This window comes from Sycon ciliatum, chromosome 4 (assembly GCF_964019385.1).
Source record: "Sycon ciliatum chromosome 4, ocSycCili1.1, whole genome shotgun sequence".
NCBI classification, from domain to species: Eukaryota; Metazoa; Porifera; class Calcarea; order Leucosolenida; family Sycettidae; genus Sycon; species Sycon ciliatum.
The window spans coordinates 6,920,074-6,936,096 of record NC_088646.1 but is presented as its reverse complement, the minus strand read 5'-3'; the positions used below and the strand labels follow the sequence as shown (position 1 = coordinate 6,936,096).

Below are 16,023 nucleotides of genomic sequence, written 5' to 3'. Positions count from 1 at the left end.
ATCATGTCAGAGAAAGACCGACCCTAGGTTGCAAGCCAAAAGATGATTCGAAAAAACTTCAAATCCGCTGAATCATGGAGCAGTGCGCTATGCCCTGCATGTATTGTTCACACAGATCTAGCTAGATTGATCTTATCGACGCCAACCTAGCGGCACGTGCAGGATAGGCTATCTTCGAGGCCCGAGGATTCAGTGAGAAAAATCAGCTGAGTAAGAATCTCTGCCTCTGGACAGAGACTGAGAGACAAGTAGTTTCGAGACTCAGAGTGTCAAGCAAGTGTCCTTGCCTTTATTTGTTTGACGTCTAATCTAGCCAATGACCTTCGTTCGTGGGCAGACGAGTAAAGGTTGAGTTGAAACCAGGGAGTGCTAAATCTGCACTGAGACGCTGTGCTGCTGTGGTGTTCTCGAATGAGCGGAGGTGGAGGTGGGACTGCCAGACGTAGACACCAGACTCACATACAAGGCCGCAAGTTTTAGGAGCTGATAATTATCTTCACTACAATGTAGCAGCGTACATCAACTACTACTGTAAAATTATGTAGCAATGTACGTAAATGACTGTACAGTAATAGTTACAGGAACAGGCAGTACAGTCCGGCCCTGAATAGTGAATCATGGTATGATAATCACCCGGCACCAGGAAACCGTAAACCATTGTGTCATTGATATGAGGGACTCTGAGAGTGAGTCACGCGGCGACTACTGATGCTGTGCAGATGAGATCCCTTGCAAACCCGGCCGAGAGGAGCAGGCTCAGGCGTGGCTTCCATTGCTCAGTTGCATCATCGCCGGATCACAGCATCCGGGCTAATGATGCAGTGTTGGAGAAACTGGCTAAACCGTTCGTAGCAAGGCATTTAAAAGTCATCCCGAGACGGTGACTGCTTCCTTCTTGGGATGGACTCACTTGTTCGACCGCTTCATTCTGCACTCAGTGCATGCGGATAGCTCGGCACTCTGCGACGGTGTCCAAGCTATGGTGCCCTCTCCCCCCCCCCCCCCCTTTTATGTTACTGGCCATCATGATCGTGAAGCAAGACTGGCTCGGGTGCACTCTCCACCTCAGGGAAGTCGTAGGCTACGTTTGACGGCATATTGGATATTGCACGGTCCACCTCTTCCACCGATCTCTGTGCACTCGCCATCTAGCCAATGATGCACCGGCATCAGCCACGCACACACGCCTGCCGGCCTGGTATCTCTTTACTGGGCTAGAAAATCAGAAGCTCACGGTCACATTATCCCGGGCGTACATGTATGCCGGACAACCCTTCCAAAGGCATTAGAATGGTCACATGATGATTGTATCTTCTGACTTCACTAGTGAATCGGATCGGCGGAGGTTGTTACGGTTCCCCTGTCAGCCCCAAGCCCCCCCCCCCCCCCACCCCGGCTTGAGGGGTTGTAGACTTAGTTACTATCCAACTTGGGGCGGGGGGGGGGGGCTTAGTATCCAACTTTTAGGTAATGGATCATGGATAAAAGGGCTGTTGAAACAAAGCAGTTGGACTTGACTGAGGACAATGGTGAGGCTCAGTCTTGCTTTTACCCAGCAGGCTGTTGAAACAAAGCAGTTGGACTTGACTGAGGACAATGGTGAGGCTCCGGCAGTCTTGCTTTTACCCAGCACTCAACTTGAAGTTTCTGTCTCCGGCAACGAGGCCACGTTATCACTCAGATCATGCAAAAAGCCCGGCAGGTGTCATGACAAGTATGAGCGGGGAGTCGTCTCCCTGTCTATAAATATATAATTAGTATAACATCACCAGGAGTCAATAATATTGGGCCAAATCATGCATGTCTAGCTTGCCATCCTATCCTGCATGGTGGACTCTTTACTGTGCTACCAACATTGTGACAAGCCCGGTTGTAACAAAGGGGCCACTGCTTGCCCATGTTCATGATAAAAGGACTCTGCCAAAACTCCATGATTGCATGAATGAGGGCGTTTGGAATGGTAAAAAAACTGAGTTTCCCCCCAAAAATTGTACATGCACAATAATGTAAATATTAATAATTATTGTAATCATTTCTGGGCCAGTGAAGCATGGCGTAAGAATGGCGACCAAGGAAGAAGCCTTTGATTGGCCTTGGCAGTACAATTTCCCACCTTTCTTCACGTAGGGAGGTGTTGTTTGGATGCAGAGCTCGATTGTGCCGTGCTAATGGTTGCCAATTTTGTGTTGGTGCAGATTGCAGACGAATGCAGATACTCAGAGCAAGCAAATCGCTGCCTGGTGTGATTTGGTCTTGTCGTACTATCGTCAAAGCAAGCAGTACATATTGGATGTGACTGAGGCGCAATCATCACCACTCTTTCATAATGCAGTGATAAATCGTATCCTCTCGCACTACCGGAACAAGGCAATGCGATCCTAAAACTAGTAAAAGGATTTTTCTCAATAGTTATTTTTTGAAATTTCGAATTGAGAGAACAATGCACTCAAATTGTGAGCGCATTTCAATGGTTATGCAGTATGTATACTGTGAAGTATAGTTGAGTCCGTATCTGATATGCAGTGATGTCAAAAGATGTACAGTGTGAACAGAGTGGAGTTGCTTACATGTAGTTGTATATTTCGATATGAATTTACTGCCTGCCAGAAAACCATGTTTTCATTCTTTTCATAATTGAAATGATGGTTCCAAACTGAGTACATGTAGTAGAGACCTTCGCAATTTCATGCAAAAGTCCCCATTTAATGTTATCTGTTAACATGCCTTCTACAAAGCATTAACCAATACGCAGGTGGTGTAAGTTGTACAATCATCTTCAAAGTAAAATGCCGTCAGGATGCATGTGACTGTTTCTTGATTTGAAATCTAAAGCTGTGTTGTATGAAATATCCTTAGCTGGTTTCGCGTAGGTAAATTGCCATTGGAGGCTGTCAATGTAGTTTTGTCTTCCCTGGAAAGAAAAGGTGAGCGTGTCTTATGCTTGTGTGGACCAGGCCGACTCATGCATATACAGTATAACCCTACCGGGACATTGGCTTTGTCATTGCTGTTGAGAGGTCCTGCTGGATTAACACTGCTATGTATATGTAGTGTACGCCCTTATCTTTTCTGCATTGTCCGCATGTATGCAGTGCAAGGACTACATGAGTGTACTACTTGTGCTCTACAAACATTGTACTATATGCGGAGTCCTAATAGGGGGAAATCGCTCGCGACGTTATGTGCAAAGTACATGCTGTGCGTGTATGCGTATGTGTGTGCGTGTATGCGTAGGTGTGTGCATGTGTGTGTGTGCATGTGTGTGTGTGCGTGTGTGTGTGTGCGTGTGTGTGTGTGTGTGTGTGTGTGTGTGTGCATGTGTGTGTGTGCGTGTGTGTGTGTGTGTGTGTGTGTGTGTGTGTGTGTGTGTGTGTGTGTGGTGTTAAGGAAAGGACTGTAATGTGATACTGTTTTACAGGAGGTTTGATATCATCCTTATTTGAATGTGTTTGGTATAGAGTGGCATCATGAGCTGCTGACGAGTTTGCCACCCTGTACAAAACATACAATGACATCTTTCGAATAATGATCATGGTATTCATGTCTGGTTTGTCATCTGTTTCTGAAGGTCACGTGGAATGGGAGGATGCAACCAAGCGCACACGTTGCTATGTCATGTGGCGGACACCGGAGGAATGGGCTGCACTCATCTTCCAATGGGTAGCCAGCAAAGGATTCACCAACACGGTGTGCACCTATTATGACTTGCATTCAGGAGATGATGCAGCAGATCAAGGTAAAATGTCCGTGCATGCTCCTTGCGAGTTGTCTACAACGCCAGTACATGAGTAGGCAGTGTTGGAAATCTAGCCATAGTAGTACTGTAGTAGGCCATAACATAGCTTGCTGTGATTGGAGCTTGATGCCTACTGCTGCACGCCATGATGTCTTGCTTGCTGATGTCCGGAAAGCCCGGAAGAAAATCTCATTTACGGTACAAATTGCGGAGAACTTGTAATTGCTATGAAGAGCATGAAAAGCGCAGATATCACCGCACATCATGGTGCATTCTGATGTCTGCAGTTTTCATACTATTCACCGCTCTAATTTGGATTTAATAGCAAGGAATAACTTTTACGGACATGCCAGGCTTGATCGGTTGACCCTGCTGTATGTTCTCCGATCTGCGAGATCCCTTGTGTGGTATCACACAAAACTCACTTGTGAAGATGTTCTGTTGAGCATTTTCTTGTTACAGTTGGTGTGCATGACAATTGCTTCTTTTTCAACTGTGCCTGAATTTTGCTCGGTCACAGTAGTGTCACTAATGCTCACAGCTACCTGTCAGCCCAACTTCACTTTGCAGTGCAAACATATGCTTTCTTCCTGCTGGCCTGTTTCGCTTCTTTCCTCATGTACAGAATTTTTCGGCATGGACCTGTGGATGTTGAAGAAGTCCCTGCGTGTGCTTCAAACACAAGGCAAGGCGGAGCTCATGCAGGGCACCCAAGCTGACGACTCTGACGGCGGGATCAAGTTCTTCTCATGAACAAGATCAGACACGGCAACTTCTCACTCCACTATACAACACATGTACATTGATATTGTACATATTGAAGCTGTGCACCTCTTGCTGCTACCATTGCTACACCATACCACAACATAGCACTGCACTGCGCAAGATTCTTAAAAACATTGAACGTGTAAAAACATTGAACGTGTTTATTCTGCTAGAATGGAGAAAAGCCCACAAAATAAGTACAGTTATAATGCATTGAGCATGAAGTTACAAACCAGTTGTTTTCATGGGATATCATGATACTTTCATGAGAGGAGTTGATATGGTGGATGATCAAGCATAAAAATTCTTTTTGATGTTTTCAATCAAGATTTTGTACAATCATCTAGAAGTTAACTTTTTTTTTTAAATTTTGAGAATTGAACAGCTATGAAAAGAATGTATGAGCACTGGAGGATATGCCCATCAAGTTGAAAAGGATAAAAAAAAACACTTGCCTAGTACTATGGTTGGTTGTTGCAATACTAGCGATCACGATGCCTGTCATGCCGGCTACTGTGAGAAGAGAACCTGGAGTGGCCACGATCATCGCGCTCCCTCCAGCGTCCACCTTCACGATCGCGTCTTCGAGGGCTAGCAAGTCGCCGGTATGGACTTCTAGAGCGACGTCGTTCAGGCGTTCTGCTGCGATGACGATGTGGACTACGTCGGCGTCCTGGACTCTTCCCATGACGTCTTCTGTTGCCGTGTGGACTTCTACTGCGCCGCCTCTCTGGAGATCGGCTATAGTGTTTTCTTGGCGGACTTCTGCTGTTATAGCGGTCTGGAGATTGTGAATGTCGTCTAGCGTCGGGAGAGCGTCCTCGGCGAGTGGCAGGGCTACTATCCCTACTGCTACTGCCGGTGCTGCTGCTGCTATGGCCAGTGCTGCTATGGCCACTATCACTGTCACTGCCAGAACCACTACCACTGGCGCTGCTGTTATCATCACCACTCCGTCGGCCTTTGGCTGGACTCTCGGCCTTCTCGTGCCGTTTTCCAGGGCTCTCTGAAAGAAGCGAATGACAAACAAAGCAGTGCCGTCAGTATCAGCCGTGCATGATTACAGCTACAGCAGCCACAACAGAGGCAAGGGGCCATAAACTGTAAAGATGCGCGGACCGAACCCAGGAAAAAGAGATTAAAAATACAAAGCCTCATACGGTAGATTCGAGGGAATGAAAAGGGAAATATACACTGCCATTACAGAACTTGTTTTGCCACAACAGTCAGGATGTCAATAATGCAGCATTCACAAGTCAAAGGATAATAGCCGTGACCGACTCCCCAACACTACCCTGGAAGCAAGTGCTGCAGTGCATGTCACGGCAAGCATTACTATGCTATATCCGGGTTTCACTGTGGTAGAACATGCACCTTTTTGGAATATTGATCCCTTCAGTACTTACTCTTCGGCGATGAAGGCAAAGTTGAAGAATGAGCAGTTCCACTGCCATTTCCATTGGGCATGGGCGAGTCGGTGCGATTCGTTGCAAGGCTGCTACTGTGCTTGTGCGCTGACGAGGAGGCACGGGCTAGAGCTGGTGAGTTGGTGCTAGAAGCCACAGACTCTGGCGGGGCTGGGGACGGTGCTAAGAGAGTCATTGCCGGCGAGTTGACGTTCGATGCACTCGAGTTCTACAAGAAAGAAGAAGGGAAAGCAAAGGTTAGAAAGAATTACAGCACCTAAAAGCAGCCTCATAGTTGACCAGACCACTGCTATTACCAACTCCTGCACATTCGCGGGGCACATGCCACAACACAGTGTCACTAGGAAGTATATAAAGAGATTTACCGGTAATCGAGATGAGAAGGAAGACACTTGGCACACACACAAGTTGTTCATGACCTTCCAATGTAATGCTTCACTGACAACTATGAAGCCTAGACATCCAAACATGCTGCAAACCAGCATGCTTTCTTATTTACAGTTATTTGCGTGTCTAGCCTAACTTCTTTTCCAGACGTATACATACATTGCCATTATAATGGCATCACCATCATACTTACAGCAGACACAGACTTCTTGGCTTTCGCAATGGCATCATCCAAATCGCCAAGTGAACGCTGAAACAGAAAACAAGAACAGCCTAGGTTGAGACGAATGTGGGCTCAGGTCTAGACAAAAACCTGTGCACGAACATTATTTTAGTGAGTCATCACGTTGTCTGTGTATGTACATGATTGTACTAGAACAGGACGGCCCGTGTGGGAAAACAGAGAGCTTTTTACGTCTGCTACATATGTACAGAATGAAGTAGACATGCTCACTGATGCTGGGGAACGAAGATCGAACAGGTAAACAAAACGAAGTTTGCCAAACCCCCAAAAACGTTAATGATTGTGTAAGTCCACCAGCCAGCCTGCGAGTCAAACGGGTTGAAAATTCGGGGCAGGCGCTGACGATAAGCAATCAATCACATACTTGGCCAAGGAGAACATAATGGGGGATGGCAATAGCCACTAACAGTGACTAACATCACGGGTCTAAATTGGCCTACTTACCTGTTTCCTTTCATACAGCATGAGAATGGTGAAGCTGATCATCTGCAAGCACATCAAGATAACAGCATAACCACATTATCATAAGCTCAAATGGTGCTGTGTAGCTTGAATTAGATGGAGTTTTACTACATCGAATTGATCAAGTGACTAGAGGAAAAATCTCATGCAGGGGAACCACCCCAACCAAATTCTCTAGATGGAAGAAAGCTGGAGTGCAAAATCCATACACGTCACAATAAATAGCAAGAGAGCTTGTGATACAATGCAACTGATCTTACCTGAATATCCTCCAGAGATGTGTCAAACACCCAGTACCACGGAGGGTTGCTTGGCAAGGCAACCTTCAGCTTGAGCGCTGCCAAATGTATACATGCGCATGCTATAGTCTCAACCGGGAAGCGCACAAAGACATTAGAGCGTAGGCTGTCATTCATGTAGTTCCTGAAGCCACAAGCACAAAGGCATCACAGGGCACACGCATCAAGAACACCGCCAAATAGTAGACAAATACCATACAAAGCAACAGCCAGGAACACAAATGTGTGAAATTACTGAAGTACAGTATTTCCAGTATTACTAACCATGCCAGTTGTACAAGCTTCTCATGCCGGCCATGATCCAGGATCTGCAGGAACGTGGTGATCAACTGCAAAGACAACAAAACAGGAGGGATTTCGGCATGATTGAACTATTCCGGCGAATGCCATCAAATCCATGCATATAAAATTTGACATACAGTAGGAAAGAGACCAAACCAAGCTTGCTGCGGTCAACCAAATAGCCGCAATAGCACAAAATAAAGAGGAAACACAATGCTCACCTTGTGTGGATGCTTGACATGACAACAAAAGCCAAGTTCCTGCAATGGAAGAAAAAGACAAAAGCATAACTCCCTCGGCTACAGTAATTTATCTCTTAATTTGCTAAATCCTATATATAGGATTTTGGTCATATTTTTCAACTCAAAATGGGTGTGGCATGAGAATAGCAAAAAGTATGTGACCAATTCTTCCTTGCTAGGTCTTAGTAGATATCGAGAGTTGAATAAGATATTTTTTTCAAACACTACCATCTCAGGCTCATCTCCTTGCCCAATATTACTAAGGCCTGTGCCCTATTTTTCGAATCCTATATATAGGATTTGAGATTTTATTGGACCTTGTTTTATCCTTAAAACTGGTAGTTTCATGACGGCATGTGCGATATGTCGTCATGAAACCACCCCGTGCCACACCTGCAATGTTCTTCTGTACATTCACTGCTTTAGTCCTTTTCATGACAGCAGCTGAACAATTATGCTCAAATTTCCAATTATTGCTGAAAATGAATATTCATCAGAAATATTATCGCCCTATGAATCTAAAATGTAAACATTCATGCCTCAAACATATTAACAACTTCCATGAAAACCATTATATCGTTATTATTGGTCGTGATGACCAATAACAACGGCATAAAAGGCACACATTTTCAAATCCTATATATAGGATTTTCGGTCAGCAAATTAAGAGATACAGAAAAATCTTGCTATGAAAGATTCAAGAAAAATGCAATCACCGACAGAACACATGTGGGACCAAGAACGGCAAATACATTAACACCAACCTTCAGGACACGTCGCTCAGCAGTGATGATGCCATTCTTAGCTATCCAGTATGAGTTTCCAGTGTACGACATCGGCTCAAATGATCTAAACAAGGCACATACGCACACAGACAGAAACAACGAACAACGCTCGCAATGCTGCAACATGCCAAACCTGCCTGCAGCCGTGGAATGGCAATAGATGTGGTGAAGCTGTGAAGACCATTGCAGATGTGTACTTGGAAGCCAAAACCTGAGCCAAACACTGAGCACTTATACAGATGGAACACAACAAATGCAAGAACAGCACAACGTCAAAGGTAGTGTTATAAGGACTCTTCAAAGAAGAGGAGGGCATGGAAATATCTACAGCATAAGAAGAGCAGCATAAAGAATATCAGTGTTCAACCTGCTCCCAGTGTAAGCCGTGAACAGAAACATTCCACCTGCAGAATGTAACGCCACTGGAGACACCAGACAACAGCGATGCAGTAAGGCCTTAAGTTCAGCTCACGGAATAGATCCTGGGATGAAATCTATCACCTCCACACTGCACGGAAACGAACGAGACTCAAATAACCAAGCAGCAAGTGTAACTGCGCATCAACAGATAAAACTGGCCATAGAACTAGATGCAACAAGTTAACCACCCACGGCCAGCAGAGATCTTGGCCTTGTACTCCAGTGGCTTAGGGCCATCTTTCTAGACCAAAGCTCATGCTCGGGAGTTGTGGTCATCCATGGTTGGGGGTTTAGCACCACATAATGATGGCACATTGCAGGTGCCTCAATGTGAACTATACTAATGGTGTTCAGCTCTCAGCAAAGAGACAGGACATAACACTTCCTCAGAATCACTCCAGACCAGACGTAACTACATACTGAAGATGAGAACTTCTTGCCTCCGCCGGACTACTGTGGCAGAACACTGTGCAGCTGAGCTGGCTTCGAAACAGGGCCACCACTGCTTACACAGCAGAGAGAGCTGGCTTTGAACAGGGGCACCACTGCTTACACAGTAGAGAGAGCTGGCTTTGAACAGGGGCACCACTGCTTACACAGCAGAGAGAGCTAGCTTTGAACAGGGGCACCACTGCTTACACAGCAGAGAGAGAGCTGGCTTTGAAACAGGGGCACCACTGCTTACACAGTAGAGAGAGCTGGCTTTGAACAGGGGCACCACTGCTTACACAGCAGAGAGAGCTGGCTTTGAAACAGGGGCACCACTGCTTACACAGTAGGGTTGAACAGGCTGTGAAATACTATTCCCTGGGTGAAAGCGGGCAATCTGACAGCTGATATCATCGCAGTCTGTGGTGGTACAACGACAAGGAAAGAGAAACCTGTATAACCCTCCTTACAACAGTGAACAGCTGACGAAGCAATTTGACTGCATCAGGTGTGATATTGAAACCTCCAGTGTTCTCCAGTTAAGTATAGGCAGGTAAAACAATTACCAGTACACACATAGTGTTACTTAGGTGCAAATGGAGATAGCAGAACATCAGATCGTGGCCAGCGCCTTCATACAGTGGAACACAGCGAGGCAAATGATGGCAGCAGGTGTATCCATCAAGAATCTGGTGGACCCATGGTATTGGCCGACATATGGCTGATACAGGAACGGTGAGGTGTTGATGCTCAGTAGTACTGCATGCCATTCATTGTTTTGAACAGGTACTTCCAAGTAGTAGAAGGGCAACATGATGTTATGCTGATGGACCTGCAGCAACAATACCATACTGGCAGTAGGTGTTAAGTATGCTGGCCTGAATGGCCACACACCAAAAGCTTGAAATGTTCACAAGCTGGGCTTACAACCTCCTACCAAGGAAGGCATCTACCCGATATTCTCGATACCATACTAGCAGACTACTGCAAGACGAACCAAGACCCATAGAAATGTGTACTACAGTAGGGGCCAACTGGAGAATTCAGTGGAATACCAATAACTGTGCAACAAAAAGGAAGTCTAAATGCTAAAGATTAGTGAAAAAGTACGAGAGCTAAGGATAAGCAACACTACCGAAGACCTAGTCCTATATCAGATTCCCTACACTAAGGCTCAGCATCAGGATACTTGGTTAGCAAGTAACAACGCAAGGCACAACACAGATTTACCACACACCGACCAACCACGTGCACACCCAGTGGGCGTGCATAGCCATTCCACGGGAGCAGAGCTCTTTCTCCGGTACAGATAGCAGAAGGAATTACTGCTCACCCATAGTTAAGTTTGGGACATTGAGCAGCTGCGGAAGAAAACGACATAACAAAGCAATTCTTTTCGTAACATGGAACATTCAGAAAAAGAAGGAGAGCACATTCACAAAGCATCCGGCCAGATTGGCTATTGCCCAGTGGTGTACCAGGCAACAACACACCAATATAGCAGACTAATTGCATAGTACTTGCTACTTGGATCCAATCTGCCAGAAGAAAGGGCAAAGTACACACGACAAAACATGCGAAAACTTCCAAGTCATATTGTTCTCTTACCTGCCAGTTTTGAACTGTTTGATGTGGTGGAAAACGTTGATAACGTCTCGTATTCTCCGTGGTGCCTCCTCAATTTTAGCAGCCATAAAGAGGCAGGCCATGGCTATGTGCTAGCAACCAAGGAAGAACCATTAACACCAAAAGTTAGATCGCACCGCACTACTACTTTTCATACAGAGAAAATGTTAAATAAAGACAAGTGAACGTAACAAAGATAGCAAATGTAGAAAAAGTTCAAGTGAATTATTCCGCTGTAGTGTAACTTTAAACCAGACCAGCAGCAAAGGTGACAATTTCCGCGCCTGCTTTGTGATGGCAGAGCTCAATACATGATTTAGCACGGCTCACGATGCTTCCGCACACCATTTTTGCTATCAAACTAGCTTGTTCCGAGGCTCACACAAAACCATAACCTGATGGAGGTAACTCGCTCTTATGAAGCAATAGACCTGTGTTTAGGTGTCTCAGGGCCATGGTTAAAGGGAGTCAGTCCACAGCATTTTCCTGGCTTCATTTCAATACTGTAAAAGCAATGAAAGGGGGCACAGGGACATGTTTATAAAAGCGAGTGTTTTCTCAGCATGAACCACCTTGATTTTCACTACGCCCATATCCACCTAAGACCATAAGCCCCAAGGCAAACTACACCTCTAGTCCGTATCACACTACATAAAGACACATTAGTGACGTTCCCATGAAATCCCCATAGGAACATAGTTGAGGCCAAAAGCAGCTAATGTGAGTAGGGTGAGAAACACAAGCCCTGCGCTCTCATATACATGGTAGGTGAGTAGTGGAAACAGCAAGCTGTACCTATGGACCACGGACCCCTCAGAAAGCTGTATTATGTATTTCACATTGTCGCCAAAGAAATCTGACCGTTTTTTTTACATTGTTCAGCAGAGTGCAAGGTCGGGGCTGTGTGGCAATAGCCATACATGTACTATAAAACCCTGCCTTTTCCGTGTAAACAGTTCTTATCCAGACACCTTTGATACGGGTACAAATGTAGGTCTCTCTACCGGACACCTCCAGCACTGGTTGCCATGACAATTGTTTTAATTTCCACCTACATGTATTTGGAATGAGTTTCTTCCATGTACGTGTACATAAACCTATTGAAACTGTTGTCAATGCCAGATCAGCACACACTTTCCTGAGTGCATTCTTTTTTTATGCTCTACCCATACAATTCGTGCAGAAACCAACATCATTTAAACAAACGGTCAAGATGAGACGACACGTGGTAAATGAGTTATCCTGAGCTACGGGCAATGCCAGTGCCAAGGTGTCCGGATATGAGACACTCATGGGTATTGATGATAGGGAGAAAAAAGTCTGCAAAGACAACATTATTTTTGTCACCTTACCTCGTAGGAATGTTTCACCAGACTTTTCCTGTAGAAAAATCTTTGAAAGACGACCTGTGCTGTAGCCATTGCAACCTGTAAGGAGAGAGTGAAGGCCATGATGGATGCTCGTGTTACTACTACTTGAGAACGGGTTTATTCACAACGCCAATACCGTGAAACCATGAAGCAAGAACCAAAGCAATTCTCATGTTACAGGTCCTCCCTTGTTATAACAAGTCCTGTTAGTACATAAACTCCGTTAGTAAATAGAAATCTGAAATCCCCTGGCGAAACGTGGTCTATAACTGTTTACAAGTCCGGTTACAACATAATTCGTTAGCACATGAAATTCGTTATAACGACCCTTTGCCCAGGTCCCTGGAGTGCCAAACCCTCAGTATAAGATAACATTGACCATGCAGGACCAAGACCAAAACACATAGGATAAAGCAGAAAGGCACAACGTATTATATCTATGTATTCGTAGATTATACGATCTTTTGCATCCAAAGAAGAGCTATACCGTAAAAGCCCCTGTATACGCCCACTCAAAATTACGCCCACCCTCCGTGTACACGTCCAGTCAAGGGAAGTCAACACTTTTGTTTCGAAATAGCGCGCATGCCCATGTATACGCCCAAGTATGCCGGAAACACCAGTACATGTACAGGTACGGATACCCAATACTTACTGCTATCCCTATTCCAAGTATACGCCCGGTTCCAAAATAACGCCCAGGAAATCGAGGCTGCTATCCTATACGCCCAGGGCCTATACACGGGCTTTTACGGTATGGGAGATTTCACTTATCTTATTTATATGAATACTAGTTGAAACGTCGATAATGTATGTGGTACAGTCGACCTACCCTTATAACGATAACCTCTATAACGATATTACCCTTATAACGATATTTTTCTGCCGAACCAAATCACTCCATTGACTTGTGTACACAATGCCTTACCTCTATAACAATAATTATTGCTTCAACGATATTACCCCTATAACGATATAAAATGGGCTGACCAATCGACATTTTCCATTTTATAACAATATCTAGCAGGGAATATGTAGAGCCCACTACCCAGGTAGGGCAAGCTTCACTTGATAAGTCGGTGGGACTTGACGAAATGCAATGGAGGCACCAGTGGGCACCTTGCTGTGTACATACTGGGTATCTACGCCAGTTTTTATGCTATGAAGAGTGTAAAAAATGAACAAAATCTATGAATTATGACGTATGTGTATGAAATGAGCCAGTTACCCATAACAATATTACCCTTATATTAGTTATAACAATATTTCTTGGTGTGACCACGGCTGTTTTTTTTGTGCGATTTCACGCCACTTAACAATATGGCCGCCGAAAGTCTCGATTGGGCTTCAATGGCAAGAAAATTTGAATTTTCAAATCGTCAGAACACGAGTAGGCCATGGTTTCCACTGGATTTTGGAGACTAGTCAGCCCGGACAGCCCGGGGAACACGCTGATCATCTGCGTCTCGTTTCAAGCTTTCCGCTCGTACCTCACATGACTGCCTTTCCTTCAAGAAACATTTGTTCTGGGTCGTGCGACTTTGGCTTCGTTCTGGAATACTCCTTGTGTCGTCGCTGACAAACTCGGCTCCGAGAAGCCCTTCCCGATTTTTTCCCAGCTTAGATCGATTTTTTCCCAGGTAGAGGACTATCCTCTGGTTGTCTTCCCCAAGTGTCATTAGAATACGCGCGTGAACTTCTAAATACGCGCGACGAGTCAGGAGCCTGTTTTCTCTTGATTTCGAAGACAAAATGGTGTGGCCCTGTAGTTGCTGTTGAGTGTAGAAGGCTGCTTCCTGCTGTAAATTGCTTAGTCGGCATATGGGATATTGTAGAAGAAGACAGCAGCCGGCCAAGTGAGCTTGAAATTGTGATATCTACCCTATTGTGCGTTGAACGATTACGAAATGTCTAACTTGAATGTTGTACACGCGAGCACGCCAAGCAGAGGCTGACAATCACTGGCGAGATCAATCTCCAGACTGCCAGGAGTACTTCGAGCAAGTTTGAAGCGGAAAGACAGCTAACTGGGCAGGCCAGGACGCCTTTCCACCCTCTTTCTCTCTCAAATTGCCGAAAAGTCGAGTATCTCGCTCGAGCGCTTTCAAAACTTTTCTCTTGGTTTCGCGTCCCAAATCGTGGAACCACGCGAGGATCGACGTGAGTTTCTTGCAAAAACGCAAACTCATCGCGTATTTGTAATATTCGCACAATATTACATAAATCGCACCGAACGACGCCATATTGATAAGTGCCTGCACGTGAACAGCCGTGTGACGCAAATATCGTTATAAGGGTAGGTCAACTGTATCGCAGGTAGCCCAGGTAAGTACGAATCAGTGCCTATTTCACCTTTAGCTGCAAGTCCTGTTACAAGATAACTTTTTTGATGGCCCAGATATTATCTACTAACGAGGGAGGACCTGTACTAGTATTCTACTGTAATTTCAAATGCTGAAATTATCCCAAAAAAAACTAACAATAGCAAAACTCACCTGCGGTAACCGTAGCAGAACACCCGCATGCTGAATCATTTCACAACTAATAAGACGAATGTCCATTTCATCATCGGTAGAAAGCCCATCTTTCTGAGAAGGTGTCTGTTGTAAACGGTCATCTGGCAGTATACAATTCTCCAAAGTAAGGGCAACCTTCAGGGGCTTTCCGTCGGATCCCATTGAGCCCGATATTCACTGAATAAATAGCAGAGACTAGTAAAACTAGAATATGTCCTGGCTTCTCCCACTCCGTTTCCTCCTTTCACTGGCCTGTAGTTAGAAATATCCTACTAGCACAATGCACTTGGAAGTCGGCAAAAAAGGTTTCCTTGTGCGAACGAAAGTCTTTCTTTCTCTAGCTCTTGGCAGTCTTGCATGCATGCATGAACAAAACGAACGTTTGCCAAACGGTCGTTTTGCGTAGCGAGGTGCGCGCGACGGCTCATTTCACACTGTGCGCATGCGTGTTGATAAAAAGCGACGTCATTCACAAGTGTAGCACTTTTTAGAGCAAAAGCGTACGCGCGTACATGATACACACCAGGGAGTCGTTCTTTTACGACTCCCTGGTACACACTTTTTTCTTTCTTTTTTACCATGCCTCTTGTACGGGCAAAACATAAAAATAAAGACAATCAATGATTAGATCGAGCGCACGCGCCGCGGTGATCATGGTGATGATCATGTACAATGTCATTAATGACACTTGACAGATAATAATAATAATAATGTAAGCCTCAAGCTGAGATTCTTGCTCCCTGGCCTGGTACACACTGCACTGTCTGTGCTGATTTCGATGACCGACTGTGCTCGTACTAGCTGTGTGCATGCATGCAAGAACTGCAACATTTTTTTACATGACTGAGTCTGTGCGATGTGCGCCCTGCTTCCTGTGACGTGTACATGTATCAAGAGTGTTACTCATGGTATATACAGAAGCCTTGCTTGGTTTTTCTATTTTGACAGCATGTTACAATTAAATTAACAAGGCGAGGACCAACCGGGTTATGGTTGTAGTCAGGAGCACTACGCGTCCTCGCCTTGTAACATG

The 16,023-nt window shown here is 45.1% G+C and overlaps 2 protein-coding genes across 4 annotated transcripts; one reads left to right on the top strand and one right to left on the bottom strand.

Annotated features, from left to right (window-relative positions):
* The first annotated feature begins 1,981 nt into the window (after positions 1–1,981).
* On the top strand, positions 1,982–4,962 carry LOC135814172 (vacuolar protein-sorting-associated protein 25-like). The gene is made up of 5 exons (XM_065327253.1): positions 1,982–2,123; positions 2,196–2,341; positions 2,871–2,924; positions 3,569–3,736; positions 4,362–4,962. The coding sequence occupies exons 1-5, from the start codon at positions 2,062–2,064 to the stop codon at positions 4,487–4,489; spliced, it is 558 nt and encodes a 185-aa protein (XP_065183325.1). The 5' UTR covers positions 1,982–2,061; the 3' UTR covers positions 4,490–4,962.
* On the bottom strand, positions 4,645–15,363 carry LOC135814171 (cyclin-L2-like). Of its 3 annotated transcripts, XM_065327250.1 has the most exons (11): positions 14,970–15,363; positions 12,457–12,531; positions 11,087–11,196; positions 8,609–8,693; positions 7,824–7,862; positions 7,585–7,649; positions 7,282–7,444; positions 7,004–7,045; positions 6,509–6,565; positions 5,908–6,136; positions 4,645–5,507 (listed from the first exon to the last, which is right to left on the bottom strand). In XM_065327250.1, exons 1-11 carry the CDS (start codon positions 15,150–15,152, stop codon positions 4,984–4,986), a joined length of 1,572 nt encoding a protein of 523 aa, XP_065183322.1. In that variant the 5' UTR covers positions 15,153–15,363; the 3' UTR covers positions 4,645–4,983. The 3 variants fall into 3 exon arrangements, with proteins under 3 accessions (XP_065183322.1, XP_065183324.1, XP_065183323.1); XM_065327252.1 differs by lacking the exons at positions 12,457–12,531; positions 14,970–15,363 and adding an exon at positions 10,812–10,839 and having other exon boundaries at positions 11,087–11,183; XM_065327251.1 differs by lacking the exons at positions 11,087–11,196; positions 12,457–12,531; positions 14,970–15,363 and adding an exon at positions 9,822–10,822.
* Positions 15,364–16,023: the final 660 nt, after the last annotated feature.

What these genes read in the sequence shown, in the direction of transcription:
- LOC135814172 (XM_065327253.1), top strand. Translation starts at nt 2,062, where the DNA reads ATGGCGACCAAGGAAGAAGCCTTTGATTGGCCTTGGCAGTACAATTTC. An exon ending in AATTTCCCACCTTTCTTCAC is followed by an intron (nt 2,124 to 2,195) that starts GTAGGGAGGTGT and finishes GTGTTGGTGCAG; the next exon opens with ATTGCAGACGAATGCAGATA. An exon ending in GTCTTCCCTGGAAAGAAAAG is followed by an intron (nt 2,925 to 3,568) that starts GTGAGCGTGTCT and finishes CTGTTTCTGAAG; the next exon opens with GTCACGTGGAATGGGAGGAT.
- LOC135814171 (XM_065327250.1), bottom strand. Translation starts at nt 15,152, where the DNA reads ATGGGATCCGACGGAAAGCCCCTGAAGGTTGCCCTTACTTTGGAGAAT. An exon ending in AAACAGTTCAAAACTGGCAG is followed by an intron (nt 8,694 to 11,086) that starts GTAAGAGAACAA and finishes TGCCTTGTTTAG; the next exon opens with ATCATTTGAGCCGATGTCGT. An exon ending in CCAAGAAGTCTGTGTCTGCT is followed by an intron (nt 6,137 to 6,508) that starts GTAAGTATGATG and finishes TCTTTCTTGTAG; the next exon opens with AACTCGAGTGCATCGAACGT.